Raw genomic sequence first — 19,007 nt, forward strand, 5'->3', positions numbered from 1 at the left:
ACTCAATATATTTAATAAATTAATATACCGTATCAAAAGAAAATACAAAAACACTATGATAATTTCAATAGACACAAAGAAAACTTTTAGAAATAGTTTGTGTCCATTCATTATACAAATCCTTAATGAAACAAGGCTAGAACACATCTCAAGACAGTGAAGGTCATCTACAACAAAACCACAACCAATACCATACTCTCGTTGGTGAAAAGAAAAAGAAAGCTTTCCCTTTGAGATCAGACTGAAAACAAAGATGTCCATTTTATCACTTTCATTCAACAAATTTTGGAAGTCCTTGCTACAGCAATCAGGCAAGAAAAAGAAATCAAACGGATCCAAATTGGAAAAGAGGAAGTTAGATTATCACACTTTGCAAATGACATGATAATACACATAGGAACTACTGAAGATTCCACAAAAAAACTCCAGAACTAATATAGCAAAATAACAGGCTACAAAACAACATTCAAAATGCATCTGCATTTCTGTCAATATACAACAGACATATGTTTTAGCAAATAATAAGAAATTACTTTGATACTTTTTATCAACACAGATGTGAAAGAAATATGACAAATTTTGACAATTTGACATAAAATATAACAAAAATGTTAAGTCACTCCTAAAAGATACCAGGAAGTGGAAAAGCATTCCAGGTTCACGGACTGAGATAATGAAAACTATCAAAATAATATCCTAAGCACTACACAAATTTAATGAAATCCCTTTTAGAATTCTAATGAAATACAGAATGATCTCTTTCAGATGTGGAATACAAAGCAGCTAGTGAGAGAACAACAAAAGGTAAAAGGCAATAGAACCTGAGAACTGGTTTACAGATCTGTGCTTACAATGTCAGGGAGATGGGGGTGAGAGTTACGGTGGATGAGAGAATGGAGAGACGAGGACACTCTGGTGGAAAAGTGTACCAGTAGAACACATTACTATGTGAACTGAAACGCTATCATCAACAGTACCCTAAATCACGGTGACTAAAGTAAAATAAAATACTGCCAAAGACATTCTTCAATGACTTAGAACAACAGAATCCAAATATGTCGAGGAAAACATTCACAAAAATCTGTAGGGTATGGTTCTCTGAGGAGTCCACAGTGATTTGATTCTAGAGGCAAAGACACTAAGGGCAAATATAATAAAATGGGGCGATATCAAATTAAACCATTTTTTGCATAAACCACTGGGGCTAAAAAAATCCTACTGAAGGAGAGAAAATATCTGCATACAGTCACTAAAGAGTTAATGTTCAAGATACATAAAACACTCACAAAAATCATCAACAAAAAAAAATATGATGACCCCATCAGAATATGTGAGGAAAGATGAAAAGATTCTTCCCCAAAGACATATAGATGGCTAATTGACAAATGAAAAAGCATTTATAGTTATTATGAGGAAAATTTAAGTTAAAACAACAAGGAGATGTCACACCAGTAAGAATGGCATTTTTTTTTTTTTAAAAAAAAAGGAAACGACCAGTGATGGTGGGGATGTGGTTTTGCTCACTGTTGATGGGAATGTTGTCTGGATCAGCCTCTGTAGAAAACAGTGGAGAGACTTATTCAAAAAGTAATAAGGAAGTCCCATGTGATTCAGCAATTCTACTTCTTGGCATCTGTCCCCAAACACAAACACATTAATTCAAAATGAAACATGTTCATTTCTGTGCGTAGTACAACAGCCAAGATATGAAAACAATGCAAATGTGCAGTGAGAGATGAATGGGTCAAGAAGTTTTGGTCTATATACACAGTAGATCGCTCCAAGGAAAGATGAAATCATATAGGTCACTGCAACATAGATGGAAGAGAGGGTACATATTAAATGAAATAAGTCAAAGAGAAATAACAAATACTAGATGATATCATTCATCTGTGGAACAGAGAAACAGGGAACAGACAGTATTGAACAAACCCTTAACTGTGGATTATAAAACTTATTAACAAACTGGGGGAGAGGTGGAGGGGAAGGAAGATGACACCAGGGGTTACAGAAGGACCCTGGTATAGATTTATGAGCACATTGGTGCAGTAATTTTATACAATACCACAAACTTTAACCATGTTGTAACAATCTAAAATATAGTTATAAAATAGTCAACATATAGGATACTGGGGACTGAACCTGGGTTGGCCACATGCAAGGCAAATGCCCTACACGCTGTAGTATTGCTCCAGCTTTCGTGACCTGAATATAAAAATGAGGAGGCCAGAAAGAGAGAGAGAGCACATCAGTTATGGCGCATGCCTTGAATGTAGCGGACCTGGGTTTGTTTCCCAGCATCCCATATGTTCCCTTGAGAAATGCCAGAAGTAATTCCCGAGTGCAGAGCCAGGAGTAACATCGTTGGCATCATTGGGCCACCCCAACCCCCAAATAGATAGAAAAAATTTTAAAAACTTTTCAGAAGTGAAAAATAAAATAAAGCTGATTAAATGATAATAAAAAATATTCCCAGGGCCAGAAGATAGTCCAGTAGTTAAGGCACCTCCCTTGCGTATGCCTGACCAAGGTTCAATCCCCACCAACACCAGCACCAGGTATCCTCTCAATCACTACTAGGTGTAGTCCTGGAGAACCCTGAGCATCACTGAGTATAGTTCTAGAGGCCCCTGAGCAGCTCCAGAGTGTCCCTGGAGGTATCAGCACCAAGGCCTACGCAGCAATCACATCCCTCAGTCCTAGCATTGAATCACTGGCCCAGCTGCCAGAGTATTGCTAAGAGTGGTCCCTGGGCCTCCTGGACACCAGTTGGGAGGCTCAAAAAATTATCCACCCCCTTCCCAATTATCTCTTCTAGGAAAAATTATCTCTCCCCCCAACTCTCTATTATTGGGCTAACCTAGAGTGCTCAGGGCTTACTCCAGGCTGCACACTTCTGCGCTTCAGGACTACTTTCTGGAGGTGCTTGTGGGATCATATGTGGTTCCAGGGATGAAACCATGTGCAAGGCAGCACCTTACCCATTGTACTATTTCTCTGGCCACTATTTCTCTTTCCCATGCTCTTCGTTGCAGCTGATGCTGTCATTGTAAAGAACAGGATTCCCTCCGTGGTGCTTGCACGGGTTCTCCTGGGAGCTGCCCTTTCACTCCTGGCAGGCTCTGACTGCAGTGCTGCCCGGGCAGTGCGTTCTTGGCCACAGAGTTTGTCATCTCACCTGTGGTGCTTCGCAGAGCAGCTGGAACTCGACTGTGGTGCCAGGGAGCACGGGCAATCGGAGCTGCTGGCACAAGCAGCACAGTGACTAGGGCTGGGCTTTGAGCAGGCAGCTGCAGACTTAACTCAGGACAGATGCTCGCAAGCACGTGTTCCAAGGCACAGCGCTAATTCCTCCAGGTCCCTTCTCTCAAGTGTTTCTTTATCTTGACCATACTCAGCTTCTAGCATTTGGCCTGTTACTCTTTAATACTGCCAGCACATGCTGGCCCCAGTGGTGGCTTCTCCTCCTGATAAGATCTGTTTCTCTTTATCTACCTGTTTCCAGTGTTTAGGTCTGTGAGTCCTATCACCTCAATTCTTTATGTACCTGAGAGTTCTTATCTTGTAAAGACAGAAGTAATGACACGTTAAGTGTTCTGTAAACGGGAGGCGTTATATTACTTTTAATTTCCAATTTTTCAAAGTAATTTCCTTTTTCCACCCCCTATGAAAGTTTTTAATGAAGTTCTGTGATTTAAAACACTGCCAGTGACAGTTTCATGCTTCTGTTATGTCAATACTGCCCCCACCACCAGAGCCTGCTTCTCTCCATCAGTGTCCCAAACATCACTCTGTTCTACCCTCTTCGACCTCTCCTCACCCAAAACTCAGTTCTGTCTGTGGATCAGCTCTCCAGTTCTTTTCCCTTGAACCACTGTGTGAATGTATCATAACTTCTTGATTCATTCATTCACAGTTGAACATCTGGGTTGTTTCCGTACCTAGACTATTGTACTAAGCACTGCAATGAACATAGGTGATAGGTGTGCACACATCTCCTTTTGAATTAACGATTTGTTATACTCTTCTTTAAAAGAAATATTTTAGATACATCTAATTAATTTTCAGATAAATCTGATTAGAGTAAATGTATTGAATCAAAATGATAAAAATTTAAAGGTTTTTGAGATGTATCAAACTTTCCTTCAAAGAAGATGTGCTTGAATGCCCTGAACATGTATTTGTGTGTGTGTGTGTGTGTGTGTGTGTGTGTGTGTGTGTGTGTGTATTTTTCTTTGTTTTATTTTTTGGACCATACCTGATGATGTTCAGAGACTGCTACTGGCTCTGCACTCAGGAATTACTCCTGGCAGTGCTCCAGGGACAATATGAGATGCTGGGGATTAAACCCAGGTTGGCTGTGTGCAAAGCAAAAGTCCTACCCATTCTATTATCGCTCTTGCCCTCATGATCTAAATATAGCAGCTCAGAGTCTACAGTGCCACCTTGCAAGTGTGATGCTGCTAGTTCAATTTCTGCTTGACTGTGCCAAGCATGATCCTAGAAGTTCTGTCATTGGAGCTGGCAGCTCTGTTGTGTGTAACCTTGGGTGGGCTCTATCAGCAATTTCTTGCTGCACCACACTCAGATGAGTTGCAAGCCCTGCAACTCCAGGGCTTTACCAGGACCATGGTGTGAGCACTACTGCCTGCCAAGCATGTGTGTGCACTGCAGCACCATCAGCAGTTCGCAGGAGTGCAATCGAGAATAAATAAATACAAAGTAAATATTTAAGCACCTAATTTCCTGTTAATTTCTCCCTCACTAGTTTAGGATGAAGCCAACCACCCATGCCCACCGAATACTCACATCTCTAGCCAGTAATCTGGCTCACTTGTTACTCAGTTTGTTCACTCACTGAGTGAGATTGGATCCTTACCTGGTTAGTTAAATAAAACCTGATCTTGGGAATACTCACATCTGAGAACTCCAGTTCCTAACCTCCAAGCGTTCACAGATTTGTGGTCTAAGGATATAGAAACAAAGGGGAATCTTCTCTCCTGATACATGTTCACATGACTTTCCTCTGGGGATGCTAAATCTGTCCCAGATTTAAGGGAAAGAGGAACCTAATGTGTGTGGCTGCTAGTCTTGCCCTAGCAATGTAGACTAAGAGCAGATGTCACCATCGACAACACTACTGGCAATCAAAGAGAAAGCCATCTGTGAAGGAGACATACCTCCTAGCACTGTCCCCAACATAATACTCTTTCTTCACTTGCAAGGATGTCCATAATCACACTAGTATATACATTCACTTTGCTAAAACAAGACTGCTTGCTGTCTTCCTCTCATACTCTCCTGGATTGTTCCTGGCCAGAACCTTCTGGTTCAAGTTGTGCAAGAACCTGAAGAACCCTCCCATGGTTATGTCCAGAAATATCATTACTCCCTAAAGTACTTGGTTGCAGATATTGGTAAAATTACTGTCCTGAGAAAAGGCCAGTCATTGTTTTGCTTCAAGTTCCCTATCAATTAATAATGGTTCCTCAAATTCTCAAATGGTTCCTCAAATTCTTCAAAAAAATAAAATCAAGTCTATATTTGTCACTACTCACCTTGTTCAAGTTTATGTTCTAGTTACATTTGTTTAAAGGAACAGGAAGTCAAGAGGTTTTCATAGAACACTTATGCAGTATGGGACACAGATGTCAAGGTGGTATCTACTCTGCAAAAAAGAACTAATTCTGTTAATAAAATCAAAAATTTTTGATACTGGGAATAATGCAATAGAATAGCACTGTAGTACTGTCTTCCTGTTGTTCATCGATTTGCTCAAGCGGGCCCAGTAACATCTTCACTGTGAGACTTGTTGTTACTGTGTTTGGCATATCAAATATGTCACGGGTAGCTTGCCAGGCTTTGCTGTGTGGGCGTGATACTCTTGGTAGCTTGCCGGGCTCTCCGAGAGGGACGGAGGAAGCGAACTTGGGTTGGCTGTGTCAGCCGCATGCAAGGCAAACACCCTACTTGCTGTGCTATTGCTCCAGCCCATGCAATAGAATATAGAATATAATTGTTACAGTTTTTGAGTTTTTTCACTGTTCTGTTTTTTTTAATTCTATTTGTTCTTTTAGAGAACATATTTACATAAATAGTGGAAGTACTAAAAAAACAAGAGTAAGGAAATGTGTGAAATTGTGTCTTAATGTAAGAAATTGCATCTCATTCTTTTTCATATGGGCTCCCCACTAAGAGATGCTGGGAAATAGGGGGTTCACAGTCACTCCCTGCCACACTCAGACGTGTAGTGCAGTTCTGATGGTACGAGAGTCACTAAAGTCTCACCCAGTGGTGTTTGGGAGAAGTACATGGGATGCCGGGGATTGAACCCTGCAAGGCATGTGCTCTTCCACTTGAGTTATTTCCAAAGCCCACATTCTATTTTGGGTGGACTTCCCAAGTAGTGCTCAGGAGCACTGGGTGCCTCTCACAGGAGTTTCTTCGCTAACCTGACTGGTAGTTCTATGAGATGGCCCAAGGATGGGGGGCACTCAGACCCTCTGGTGTCTGGGCCAACTGGCAGTGCTCAAGGGGGTTTCAGGGATGTACCTGTACTGCTGCAGGAACCAGGTGGTGCCAGGACGTGAATCAACCTTAACTCCTGTATTATTTCTCTGGCCCCTCTACACGACTTTTCCCATTCTACTTTTTTCAGTCATGGTATCAGGACTCATATTATGACTAGTTTCTCATTTTTTTGTGTATGCGCAATTTAAAACATAAATCTCACCAAAAGCTAACATCATGGATGAATTATTTGATTAATAATATGGTTGGTTTCATATAAAGACACATCAATTTTCCTCTTTTTAGGAAAACCATGTACAAAATAACTATTTGTTAGATAAATATATACAAAAGTTCTACTACATTGATATCATCATAATGAAAAGGTTATGCAAACAAGTAGTATATATAATGACAATAATTAAAACAAAAAATTGTAACAAATTCTAAAAATGTTTTCTTTTTTAGTTCTATGTTTAAATTAAACAAAAAAATTAAAAAAAACTCACGTTCTACTTGTTCAAACATTACTGAAAATAGGAAATCTCGTGGTGTCATGTAATATTCTCCTTCATGTTCCAGTGAAGAAAACTGCATGAAGCGCTGCTTACGAAGAGATGACTTCCTGATAGTCTCTTCACAGTCAACATCTTTCTGAAAGAAAAATATTGCAATTTAAGGTTCTTTTCATTAAAAGTTGCCAATGTTTACTCTTCTAAAATAATCTTGAAAGGGTAAGTTCAATTTATAGGTCTAATAACCTCCAAGCCTTTAAATCAGTCATTTAACAAATATTTACTTAGTACTGCTTCAGGCACGGCTAATTTGGTAAAACTAACATGAACTATAAATTATGTTTCAGAAAGATACAATGACAATAAATAAAGAGTATAAAATGACATATTATGTGAGGCAGGGAGAACTACTACAAAGAAATATAAAACTAGATAAGCAAGAAAAAAGAGAATCTTTTAGCCAGGGGAGGTCTTCATAAGGAGGTAACATATAAGAGGCTAATTAAGTCATGGAACTGTCTAAGGTAAGCAAGAACAAAGCTCAGGAGATGAGAAAGATAAGAAGGTCAAGTAGATACGTAAAGAGACTGAAAAGAAAGTCAGATAAAAGAAGTAGGTAGCAAACTGTATAAAGTACTTTTGCAAAGATTAAAATATTCAATAAAAAGTTCTGTTTTCAGAAATATGTTTACATCATAGGTATAAATTGCTAGAGGAGCAATAATGGGTAAATAGTATAAGAATCTGGAGGTTGGACAATGGAACCTGTATCTTGAACATGCTGACAGAGACAATAATACAATCTTTATTGTTGAGCCTTCATTAGGACACTCACTGTGATTTAGGCATTATACTAATTCCATGGATTACTTAGTCAACCCTCACAGTGACCGACAAAAATGGAGCAGTAGTAATGAAAACTGTAAAGTAACTGGTAGGCCCAGGATAAACGAACAGGTGTGGGACTTGAAGTGTATCAATCTCATGACTTTCTTACTATCCCCCACCTTGGCTGGGTACTATGTACTCAGCTGACTGGAGAGCACAACAGGTTAACAAAGACACCAAGATCCATTCAGTAATCTTGACTCAATGCATATTTTAGCTATGAAACCAATACTACCGTCTCAGCCTGAATTGCTTTTTTCAAGATACTGCTCTAACCTGGAGCATAACATACTTCTTAGACATATGACCTCCTCATCACACTTATAACTGACGGTTTATCCACCCTAATATATGAGATGAAGAACATTATGAAAGTCAAAGCCACTGAGAGTCTCTTTGAGTAATCATAGAACTATGATCTGTACTAATTCTCTCTAATTTCACAACTAGCATCCAGGTACTGCAAATCTTATACTTTTCTTTGGCAGAGGCAGGCCTCCTCATGGTGTTGGGGGCTAAGGCTTCTTGGGGCGCTGCTCAGCCAGGTGGTGCAGGCCTGATGCTAGGACTCAGCACTGCCAGGAGTTACCAGGGTCACCCTGGAAGTGTTGGGCATGGGGGAACAGGGACTGAATTTAGGGTCTTGGACATGTAATGTGTGTGCCATCACCTCTTGGCTTATCTCCCTATCCTACACATATTTTGTGTTCTCTACACTATCTGAACACAGGACACATATATACACAATCCTCAACAATACTTCTCTAGATGTGCATTCATGCATTTCCTTTCCCTTTAAATTACCTGTTTAAAAATACCTCACCAGATATATCAACATTTTGCTTAACAAACTGATATTGAATATCCAGACAAAAACCAGTGGTACAAAACCAGTGGTACAAAAGACAAATTCTTACAAGAAAGGTACTGAATGCTTTATTGAAAGTATAAGAAGAAATAGGGCAGAGTAGGCTAGTAACACCTTAGAAAATGTTATAGTACTAGGAAAGACCAAGTAAGGAGAAATAGAGCAGTATAAGATTGGAAAGAAGTTGCATATAAGTAGCACTGTAGCACTGTCCTCCCGTTGTTCATGGATTTGCTCGAGAAGGCACTGGCAACATCTCCATTGTGAGACTTGTTACTGTTTTTGCATATCGAATACACCATGGGGAGCTTGCCAGGCTCATTATTAATTTTGAGGATGTTTATACCTATTATATTAAAGTTAATACTGACACTGAGGAATTAATAAAAATAAATAATTTACACAAAAATACAATCTATTTCAGAATACTAAATTGTTAGTTCTTTTATACTGGTATATTTTTGTTTATGATTGGACAAAAATATTATTTACCAACTCAATCATTTTGTATAAATAATCACATCCTTATTTTCAAACTTCAACAACTAGAAAGAGATCATTACTCCATTTATCCTCCTTTTCAGCTGATGGACATAAAAGATGAACTGTTAACTCTTTATACTTTCTGTTCTTGTAATTATGTGGCAGTAATCTTACTTTCTTGAACAAGAAGTAAAAACAGGAGTCTCTTACTTTGTCGCAGCATGATGTACAAATTGTTTTCAACAAATTCCTGCATTTTTTCCAAGAGGATAGAGAACTTAGGCCCTTAAAATTCCTTCTTTTTTGACCTGCAGGCCAATGGAACAGAATTGAGAGTTCTGATATTAAACCCTATGATTTATAGGCAGTTAATTTGTGACAAAGGAGCTAAGTACATGAAATGGAGCAAAGAAAGTCTTTCCAATAAATGGTGTTAGGAAAACTGGAGATCCACAAGTTAAAATGTAAAACTGGAACCTAACCTCACACCATCTGTCACCATCACTGCCCTCCCGTTGTTCATCGATTTGCTCGAGCGGGCCCAGTAACATCTCCATTGGAGAGTTTGTTGTTACTGTCTTTGGCATATCAAATACGTCACGGGGAGCTTGCCAGGCTCTGCTGCGTGGGCGAGATACTCTCGGTAGCTTGCCAGGCTCTCCAAGAGGGGTGGAGGAATCGAACTTGGGTCAGCCATGTTGGCTGCGTGCAAGGCAAACGCCCTACGGCTATGCTATCGCTCCAGCCCAACCTCACACCGTCTATAAAAGTTAATTTTAAATGGATTAAAACCCTCAAGGTTAGACCAGAATCCATAAAATTCACAGTAGGAAACATAAGTAAAATTCTCCAGAAAATGATCCTCAGAAATATCTTCAAAAGCTGATCACAAAGGTAAAGACAATAAAGCAAACGTAAACAAATGGGACTACATCAAATTAAGAAGGGTTTGCATGGTAAAGAAAAATCAAGCTAAAATAAAGACATCCTACTAAATAGGGAGATAATATTTGCACACAATATATCAGATAAAGGGAATCAAAATCCAAAGTTTACAAAGCACTCACAAGCTCAACAATAACAAAAAAAAATTGAACAATCCCATCCAAAAAAGGCTAGAGAAGAACAGACACTTTCCAAAGAAGACATGGATGGCAAATAGGGATATGAAAATGTACTCATTATCAATTAAGGAAATGTAAATCAAGATAACAATGAGATATCATCTCACACCAGTGAGAATGGCATGCACTGAAGAAACTGGAAACAAGTGCTGGTTCGGGATGTGGGGTAAACCTAATTCACTATTTGTGGGAATGTCAGCTGATTCAACCTCTATGAAAAGCAATACAAAGAGATTTCTTTAAAAATAAGAATAGAACTCCCATATCACCCCACAATACCACTTCTTGAAATCTATCCCCAAGAGATACTAAAATATCTCTTTGAAAAAGTAACATAAAAACATTAATTCAAAAGGATATGAGAGCACCTATGTTTACTGCAGTGCTTAATACAATAGCTGAGACATAGAAACAACTGAAATGTTGTAAGATGAATGGATAAAAAACTGTATGGGCTGAAGAGAGAGTAGCACCGTCCTCCCGTTGTTCATCGATTTCCTTGAGTGGTCACCAGTAACATCTCCATTGTGAGACCTGTTGTTACTGTTTTTGGCATATCAAATACGGCACGGGGAGCTTGCCAGGCTCTGCCGTGCGGGCGGGATACTCTCAGTAGCTTGCTGGGCTCTCCGAGAGGGGCAGAGGAACTGAACCTGGTCGGCTGCATGCAAGGCAAAAGCCCTACCCGCTGTGCTATCGCTCCAGCCCATGTACATGTATACTATATATAAATGTTATAGGTCACTTTCTTATTGTATTAGGGGAGCCACACCCAGTAGTGTTCAGGGACAATCCCCTCTGTGCATAAGGGTGATCCTGGTGGTTCTCAGGGGACTATATGTGGTGGTAGGGACTCGAACTGGGCCTGGTCACACACATATCTCTAACCCTACATTTTTATAGTATTCTTTAAACTAATATTGAATAAAAGCACTTCACAGTATACCATGTTTAAAACTCTGCAGACCAAATTTACATTCTACATAACAGATATAAGTTTTAATTATAAGGCTAGAAAAATAAGTGTTGTTCACTGTCACAGCGGTAGGGCATTTGCCTTGCACGCAGCCAACATGGCCAACCCGAGTTCGATTCCTTGGCCCCTCTCGGAGAGCCTGGCAAGCTGCCCGTGATGTATTTGATACGCCAAACACAGTAACAACAAAATCTCCAATGGAGACGTTACTGGGCCCGCTCGAGCAAATCAATGAACAACGGGAGGACAGTGACAGTGACAGTTCACTGCTGCAGAAATAACATATAGAAATGCATTTGGCATCAAAAGATTTCACTCTTAAATTTGTAATGGACTATAGATATTACTTCACACTTATATATTTATTTGTATTATAATGAAGAAGAAAATCTGCTTCGGGTCAGTAATAATTCGAATGGCTGTGTGCTGAGAGTAGCCCAGGTTTGATCCCAAGCACTGCATGGCCCCCTGAGCACTATTAAGAGTGACGCCGGAGCACAGAGCTAGGAGTAGTCCCTGAATACCAATGGTGTTATTTGAAAAATGAAAATAAAAATTAAAAGAATATCTGCCTCACAGTACCAGGTGCTGTGAAGAATGTTAAGTTTAAGTAAAAGTGTTCAGTAAATTGGTGACCAATAAATAAATTAAAATACCTTAATAGTATAAGTACTAAAAACTATGGTAAAAGTAATTCATTATTACTAATCATCATTATAAATGTTAGTTATTAAACTCATTTAATAGGGGATATTCTTCAGATGGGCTGGAGTGATAGCACAGCGGTAGGGCGTTTGCCTTGCATGCAGCCAACATGGCTGACCCGAGTTCGATTCCTCCGCCCCTCTTGGAGAGCCCGGCAAGCTACAAGTATTTGATATGCCAAACACAGTAACAACAAAGTTTCCAATGGAGATGTTACTGGGCCGGCTTGAGCAAATCGATAAACAACGGGAGGACAGTGACAGTGATTCTTCAGATACATCAACATTAATAAAATTTTAGACTGCTCTGCATTTTCAGTTCTGTAATTTTTAATAGCTTGCCTGTCAATTCTCCCCTTTTGGTTTCAGTATTCTCACAGAAGTCCTGTTCCCAACTTTTAAAATTTTTATGCTTCTAACGTACAAGAAACTTACAAACTAGTCACCATATTATGAGTTTTTTTCCCCCAATATAATAGCCTTTGCAATTCTTATGTGAGAAAAGTGCATATATGCAGGAGAAAGATGCAGATGGAGTCCAGGTTCATCAAACTTTCTGCCATTGTAAATGTATGCCTATTAATACAGTTTAATTCTCTGGGGTGGAAAAGCTTACTTTACTCAGAGACTGAAAAATCACCAAGAATTTTTATGTTTTAATAATAAATTCTCTATTTACTGCAAGAACAAATCTTTTGAAAGCCTATATAAAAACATGTAAAATATCCTTTTTATTACTAAAACCTAGCAAATGTGCATATGGTTGATCAATAAATCAAGTTATTAAAACTTACAGAACAAAAATCTTATCAAGTTAGTATAGCATATCTTTAAAATGACAAATATCATAATTAATGTATTTCCTCACAGAAAGACTAAAATGAATTTAAATGATATGATTCATGATTATGAAAATTCAAATCATTAATTTATGATAAATGTAGCTGTAGTTAAAATTATATTATTTTAAATTATAGTTTTGCTTTATATTTCTAACTTTTACAAAATTTTATGTGCTATATAGTCAAGTATATTACCCTTTGACAGGTTTATGCTAGTAAATGAATTTTATAGCTAAGAATTCTACCTGGAATAAAAAAAATCATAGATGTCACTGTTTTGTAATTCTGACTACTTTTCTCCCTTCTTTGACAAATTTCATAAATAACATCTATCTTTTGGTGATTCTGGGAAAATTATTATAACTAAACCAATTATTGTGACTAAACACTTTTGTTATTTTATAATAGTCTAATATTTTTCCAGTCTTCTTTCAAAATTATAAAATAAGTGATTAAGTCAAATTCTATCATACCACATCTAAATTAGGTCTAATGATAAATATTTCAGTTGATCCAAACCAAAGTCTATTGTTTCATCTACTCAACCAGCAGTTGCAGTGCAAAAGCATCTGTATGCAGAAATTAATGGGATGGCAGGATGTGGCTGACACCTTACTGGATTTGGCTGATGGGTCTATTTCACTGAACCCCAGCAAAATCACAGGGAAAATAGGAAAGCCTGTGTTAATATAATGGTATGATGCATTTTAATATTTAACTTGGTAGAAGAAACCATTTGCAGACAAGCTGAATTTAGACTACATTATATATTCAATTCAATACTATATAAAATTACTTTCGATCCAGGGAATGGTAACTATAATAATCCTCTGAAGTTTGATTTCACATTTACAGGTAACACATTTTGGTTAAAGTGCTAGTTTTGCACACAGCCAACTTGGGCTGGATCCCTGCATCCCATCCATATGGGATGTCTTGCAGAAGTCACCCCTGAGCCAGGAGTGACTCCTGACTGCAGAGCCAGGAGTAATCCCTGGGCATCACTAGGTATGACCCCAAAACAAAACAATTGTGGCATATACACACAACAGAATACTTTGCAACTATAAGAAAGGACAAAATCATGTAATATATCATTGCATAGATGGAACTTGAGTGCATCATGCTGAAGTCAGTCAAAGAGAGACAGATATAGAATCTGTGAGATGTAAAGGCATGTAGTAAGGGAACAACAAAATAGCTAGACAAAAGAACTGGAGACTTAGCCCACAAAGGTGAATTTCCAAGGGTGTGTGTGTGTGTGTGTGTGTGTGTGTGTGTGTGTGTGTGTGTAAAGGGAGCAGGCACTCTGATGATGGGTGTGGTGTTAGAATACTGTATGCATGAAACTGCTGTTAACCATATTATAAATCACAGTATCTCAATAAAGATCTAACTCGTGGTTACCATTTTCTATATGCTTGTGTCTAATACTTGCATAAGTGAACAGTCGATCATTCTAAGAAGTACCATTTAAAATAATGGCTGATAATGCTTGATTTGGTTTATCATTCCTTCTAAATTTAAATATCCTCTTTCAGCGATCAAGCAAAGGTAGAAGAGGGGAAATCAAAGTTCTCCTCTTTACTTTGATTTCTGAGGTTGAAGCTTGATACATGAATGCAGACCATACGGTTAGAAGACCACTTACATACAAATAATTTCCAAATTTATCTTACTATCATGTCTCTCTCTGCAATGACATTGTGTGTACAAAACTCTCACAACATCCTCACAATTCAACCTGGAGTTTTCAATTCCTGCCATGCCACATTATAAATAAAACTACTATTCTCTATTTTTTTTACTCCTATTGTTAACACTAATAACATCTCTCTTTTTCAAATCCTTTTCACTACTTCTTTCACTCTGCCTACTGAGTACACAGCTATCACGATAACAGATTCTAATACTACCATTTTCCTTATGCTTCAGTGGAAACCCACAAATAATCAACATATGGTACAGTCTTTCCATTTCTTCTAAGGAAGACCCTTTTCCTTAAATAATTAATTTAAACATATTAATTTGAGGTTATTTGGGGAAGACAGTATATGTGAACAAACAGAGTAGTAAATGCTAACAAGAATGGTTAACGTTAATTAAATATTTATCTATTCAGGACTGGATGCTAACGTCTCTACATCTATGCTTTCATAATGTTCACAAAACCCTAAGAGTATGCATCAATTCTCATTTCCCCTGTATAAAAGAAGAAACTCAAGGTCAATCAATTTACTTAGCTGAGCCAAATAAACTGATTAATATAAGCTGTACGATAAACCCATTCTTGACCACTATCCTATACTACTTCCTCTAAGAAATAAATTAGGAAAATAGATAAAGAAGGGTAGCCCCTGATAGTTGATTTTTTTTGTTTGTTTTGGTTTTTGAGCTACACCCGACAGTGCTCAGGGTTTACTACTGGCTCTGTGCTTAGGTAGTTTTCACAAGAGTGGGACTTATGCTAGAATCTATAGAATTACAAAAGAGGTAGAAATAGCAAGTCTTTAGGATATGGGGCATGTGTTAATGGTATGCAATACTTTTTTTATCCAATCAAATTAAAAGTAAGTAGTATGTTTCTTTGCTATATAGTTTATAGTAAAAAAAAAAGTATTTCTGTGAAATTTCCAGAATCTTTCTATTAAAAGTTGATGAACCAAAATAATTTATTAATTTTATTTAGGTGGCTGAATTTCAAAAGTATGTTTTAAAGGATCACTAGTAAAGCCATATATATGTATGTCTAAGAATTCAGAAAATTGGTTTGCTATTTTCAGTTTTTATTTATCTGGAAAGTTTATTCTTGCATTACTTCATCAGCATTATAGACAAACACGCTATATTTATCAAGAATGAATAATTCTCCCCCAACCCCCACCCCCGCCTGCCTTTTTTTCCATCTTCGTGCTTTTCCTCCCATCTAAGTAATAATCAGGCCCAACTCTATAGCTTCTGAGATCAGACTATCTTTGTTCTTTCATGATCTCTACTTTCCTATCTTCCTTTTACAGACATTTTTAAGGTATCTATTTAACACTGGTTTTGCTTCTATTGTTTTTATACTCTTTAAATTAAAAAAAATTCTATTTTATTTTTTGGGGCACATCCCACTTAGTCCTGGTTCTGCACTCAGGAATCACTCCTGGTGGAGCTTAGGGGACTATACCAGGTGCAGAGACTGAACCTGGGTTGGCTGTGTGCAAAGCAAGTGCTCTATCTGCTGTACTATCTCTCCAGCCTTGTTTTTATATTATTTGAATTAACCGTTTTGTTTTGGTAATAGCTCTTCCTTTATTTAATCTTTCCTATTTATTTTTCATGCTGGCATATTTATGGTAGATTGACAAACTGAATGACAGTAAAAATGACTTGTGGACTTTGGTAAATACAATTAGAATACAATTTGTAGAAGATGATCATGAAGAGTAACAAAGGTCACAATATTAAAACAATAACAGAACAATACAAGGGTAAGTGCCTAGCTTAGTACTGTCATATATTGGCAGGGAAAAATTCATTAATTCATCCTACAACATGTAGGAATTTATCATTTCTCCATGTATCTAGATGGATGTCTCTGCCTTTGAGGTTAAAAAAAAAAGGCCGATCCCCCCCCCCCCCCCCCGCCCCCATTTCTGCCTGCGCCATGTCTACTCACCCACGGGCCCTGTCCTACCAAGTCACCAATAAATTCCCAAGAAGATGCAAGCCAAGCAGCTAAATTCATGGAAACATGGGTCCGGCAGCTGAAAACCCTGGGACAGCCCCTGGGAGGCAGGAGGGCCAAGTCCCTGCCCTGCTGGTGCCCCAACAGCTGCACCCATCCCCCACTGCTGCAGAAGGCCAGGGGCTCAGTTCCGCCACTTCATGAACAGTAACACAGAAGGCTCAACTAGTCAAAAATGGCTTAGAAAGTTCTTATGCAAGGATTTAACAACCCCATGAGGAGACAGAACATTTTATTTTATACTTATTGATTTTAACATAGAAGCTTTATATAATCTATCAACTCAACAATTGTTGAATTTGTATCAGCAAGTTTTGGCTTTTGTCTACATTTAAAAAATATCTTAAGTCTCAACAACAACAACAACAAAAAGAGAAGTGCTGAATAGCAAACAAGTAGTTAAACTTCTGAGAACAAACTGTCTGGGATTCAAATTCTAATTGTCGCTAACTAGGTATGAGACCTTGGACTAACACTTTTCTGTGCTTCAGCCAAGGAATACTTAGTGAGGACTCTAGATTCAAATTGCCTAGATTTAAATCTCAGCTCTGTCACTTGGCCAAATTATATTACTCTTCTCCTTCAGCTAAGTATCTGTGAAATAGAGGAAATAAGAGTATCTATCTCTGAGGGTGTTTTTAAATGGGAATACAACGGCATGATATCCAGCACGTGCAAGTGTGCTAAAAGATCAGTCACCACTGTGAAATCAATCGACTTTTAATGAATATGCAAAAGGAAATATATTTCTAAAAACTTGATGAGAAGACAGAAAGGAGTGGATGATTAATAACCTTGTTAATTGGCAGACTTGAAAAAGGCAGTACAGAACTATATGGATTAGATCTTGAAGAGTGAGTAAAATAGGTAATAACAAAGCAAACTGATATTTGTTCTGAGACCTGGGCAGCCAGATCTATGGTCTTTGTAACATATGATAAAAATGGATAGCATGTAATAGCAGAAATATTATACTGGAAAGATCAACAAGCGTATTTTTAAATTTGTACAGTTGCCACTAAATGTTAGATATCACACATATAAGATCTACACAGCTGGTACTATCAGTTATTTCAAACCATACTAATTCAATACTTCTTCCTATATACAAAGTAATCCAATGAACCTGGTTATTCAGTTTTAAACCTCCAGCACATCAGAAAGACAAAAGGAAGATTTAGTAGCCTGACAGTGAGTTAAGAGAGGAAAAATAATACAAATTGAGCTGGCCACAATCCTCCAAGACAGTGTTTCAAAACTGGGATATATATATACCCAGGATATTCAAGGCCACCAGCAAGAATCATGTGGGGGCACAACATGAGATGAGGGGGAGAGCCAGCAGGACAAGAGCCAGAGGAAGCAAGGCCTGAAGAGGGCCATGATCAGAAAAAAAACAGAAACACTGCTCTTGGTCATTCAGTGTGATAATTACCAATCGGTAACTCTAGCTTTTTACGTTATGATCTTTAGTCACTGAGATGTATCTTCAGCCACTAATTATGTACAAAAGTCTGTTAAAATGAGAATGCAAAATAATGTATGAGCTGTTTTTAATGTCAATCTTTCATTAAAAGATCCTTTTATTGCTTACAAGGATAGTTTCATTTGGGAAAAATCACTTAATTCATACTCATGATGCAGTACAAATACAGTACTACTTATATATATGTATGTATATATACATATGTAAACCATATACATATATATATACACACAAAAAATACACATGTATCCTCAAAGCACTTTGTAAAATTTGTCATATAAAAATATTAGGGGCTATGTTCATGTAAACATAAAATGATTAGAATGAATAAAAATGAAATGCCTTTCAAAAAAGTAAGTAGACACAATATGAGCTTGTCAAAAATACTATTATATGTTTAATAAAATTAGATCATAGGATGTACATCTCTTCATTTTCCAATACCGCTAACATAGTTTTTGAGAACTTACCGTTGGTGTATTCTTGCTTACATGACATATCATAGGAAAGCATTGATAGAATAACAATTCACTGTCACTGTCACTGTCCTCCCATTGTTCATCGATTTGCTCGAGCAGGCCCAGTAAAGTCTCCATTGTGACAACTGTTACTGTGTTTGGCATATTGAATACATCATGGGGTAGCTTGCCAAGCTTTGCCGTGGGGGTGAGATACTCTCAGTAGCTTGCTGGGCTCTCCGAGAGGGGAGGAGGAATCAAACTCGGTCGGCCATATTGGCCACTTGCAAGGCAAACGCCCTGCCCGCTGTGCTATCACTCCAGCCCAATAACAATTCAATGTGCTGATATAGCTTTGGGGATTTCAGTATGCCATGCAAAATGTGGCTGTTATTCCCTAGGACTAAAAAACTTCTTTCA

At 37.9% G+C, this 19,007-nt stretch overlaps 1 protein-coding gene across 1 annotated transcript in view; it reads right to left on the reverse strand.

Annotated features, from left to right (window-relative positions):
* The window catches only part of MICU2 (mitochondrial calcium uptake 2), a 112,259-nt gene that overhangs the window by 68,996 nt on the left and 24,256 nt on the right, over positions 1-19,007 (reverse strand). The window contains exon 2 of the mRNA XM_056133041.1: positions 7,020-7,164. Within this exon, the coding sequence (XP_055989016.1) occupies positions 7,020-7,164 (145 nt within the window). The remainder of the gene's footprint in view (positions 1-7,019; positions 7,165-19,007) is intronic.

Source organism: Sorex fumeus, unplaced genomic scaffold, assembly GCF_029834395.1.
Source record: "Sorex fumeus unplaced genomic scaffold, SorFum_2.1 ptg000095l, whole genome shotgun sequence".
Taxonomy (NCBI): Eukaryota; Metazoa; Chordata; class Mammalia; order Eulipotyphla; family Soricidae; genus Sorex; species Sorex fumeus.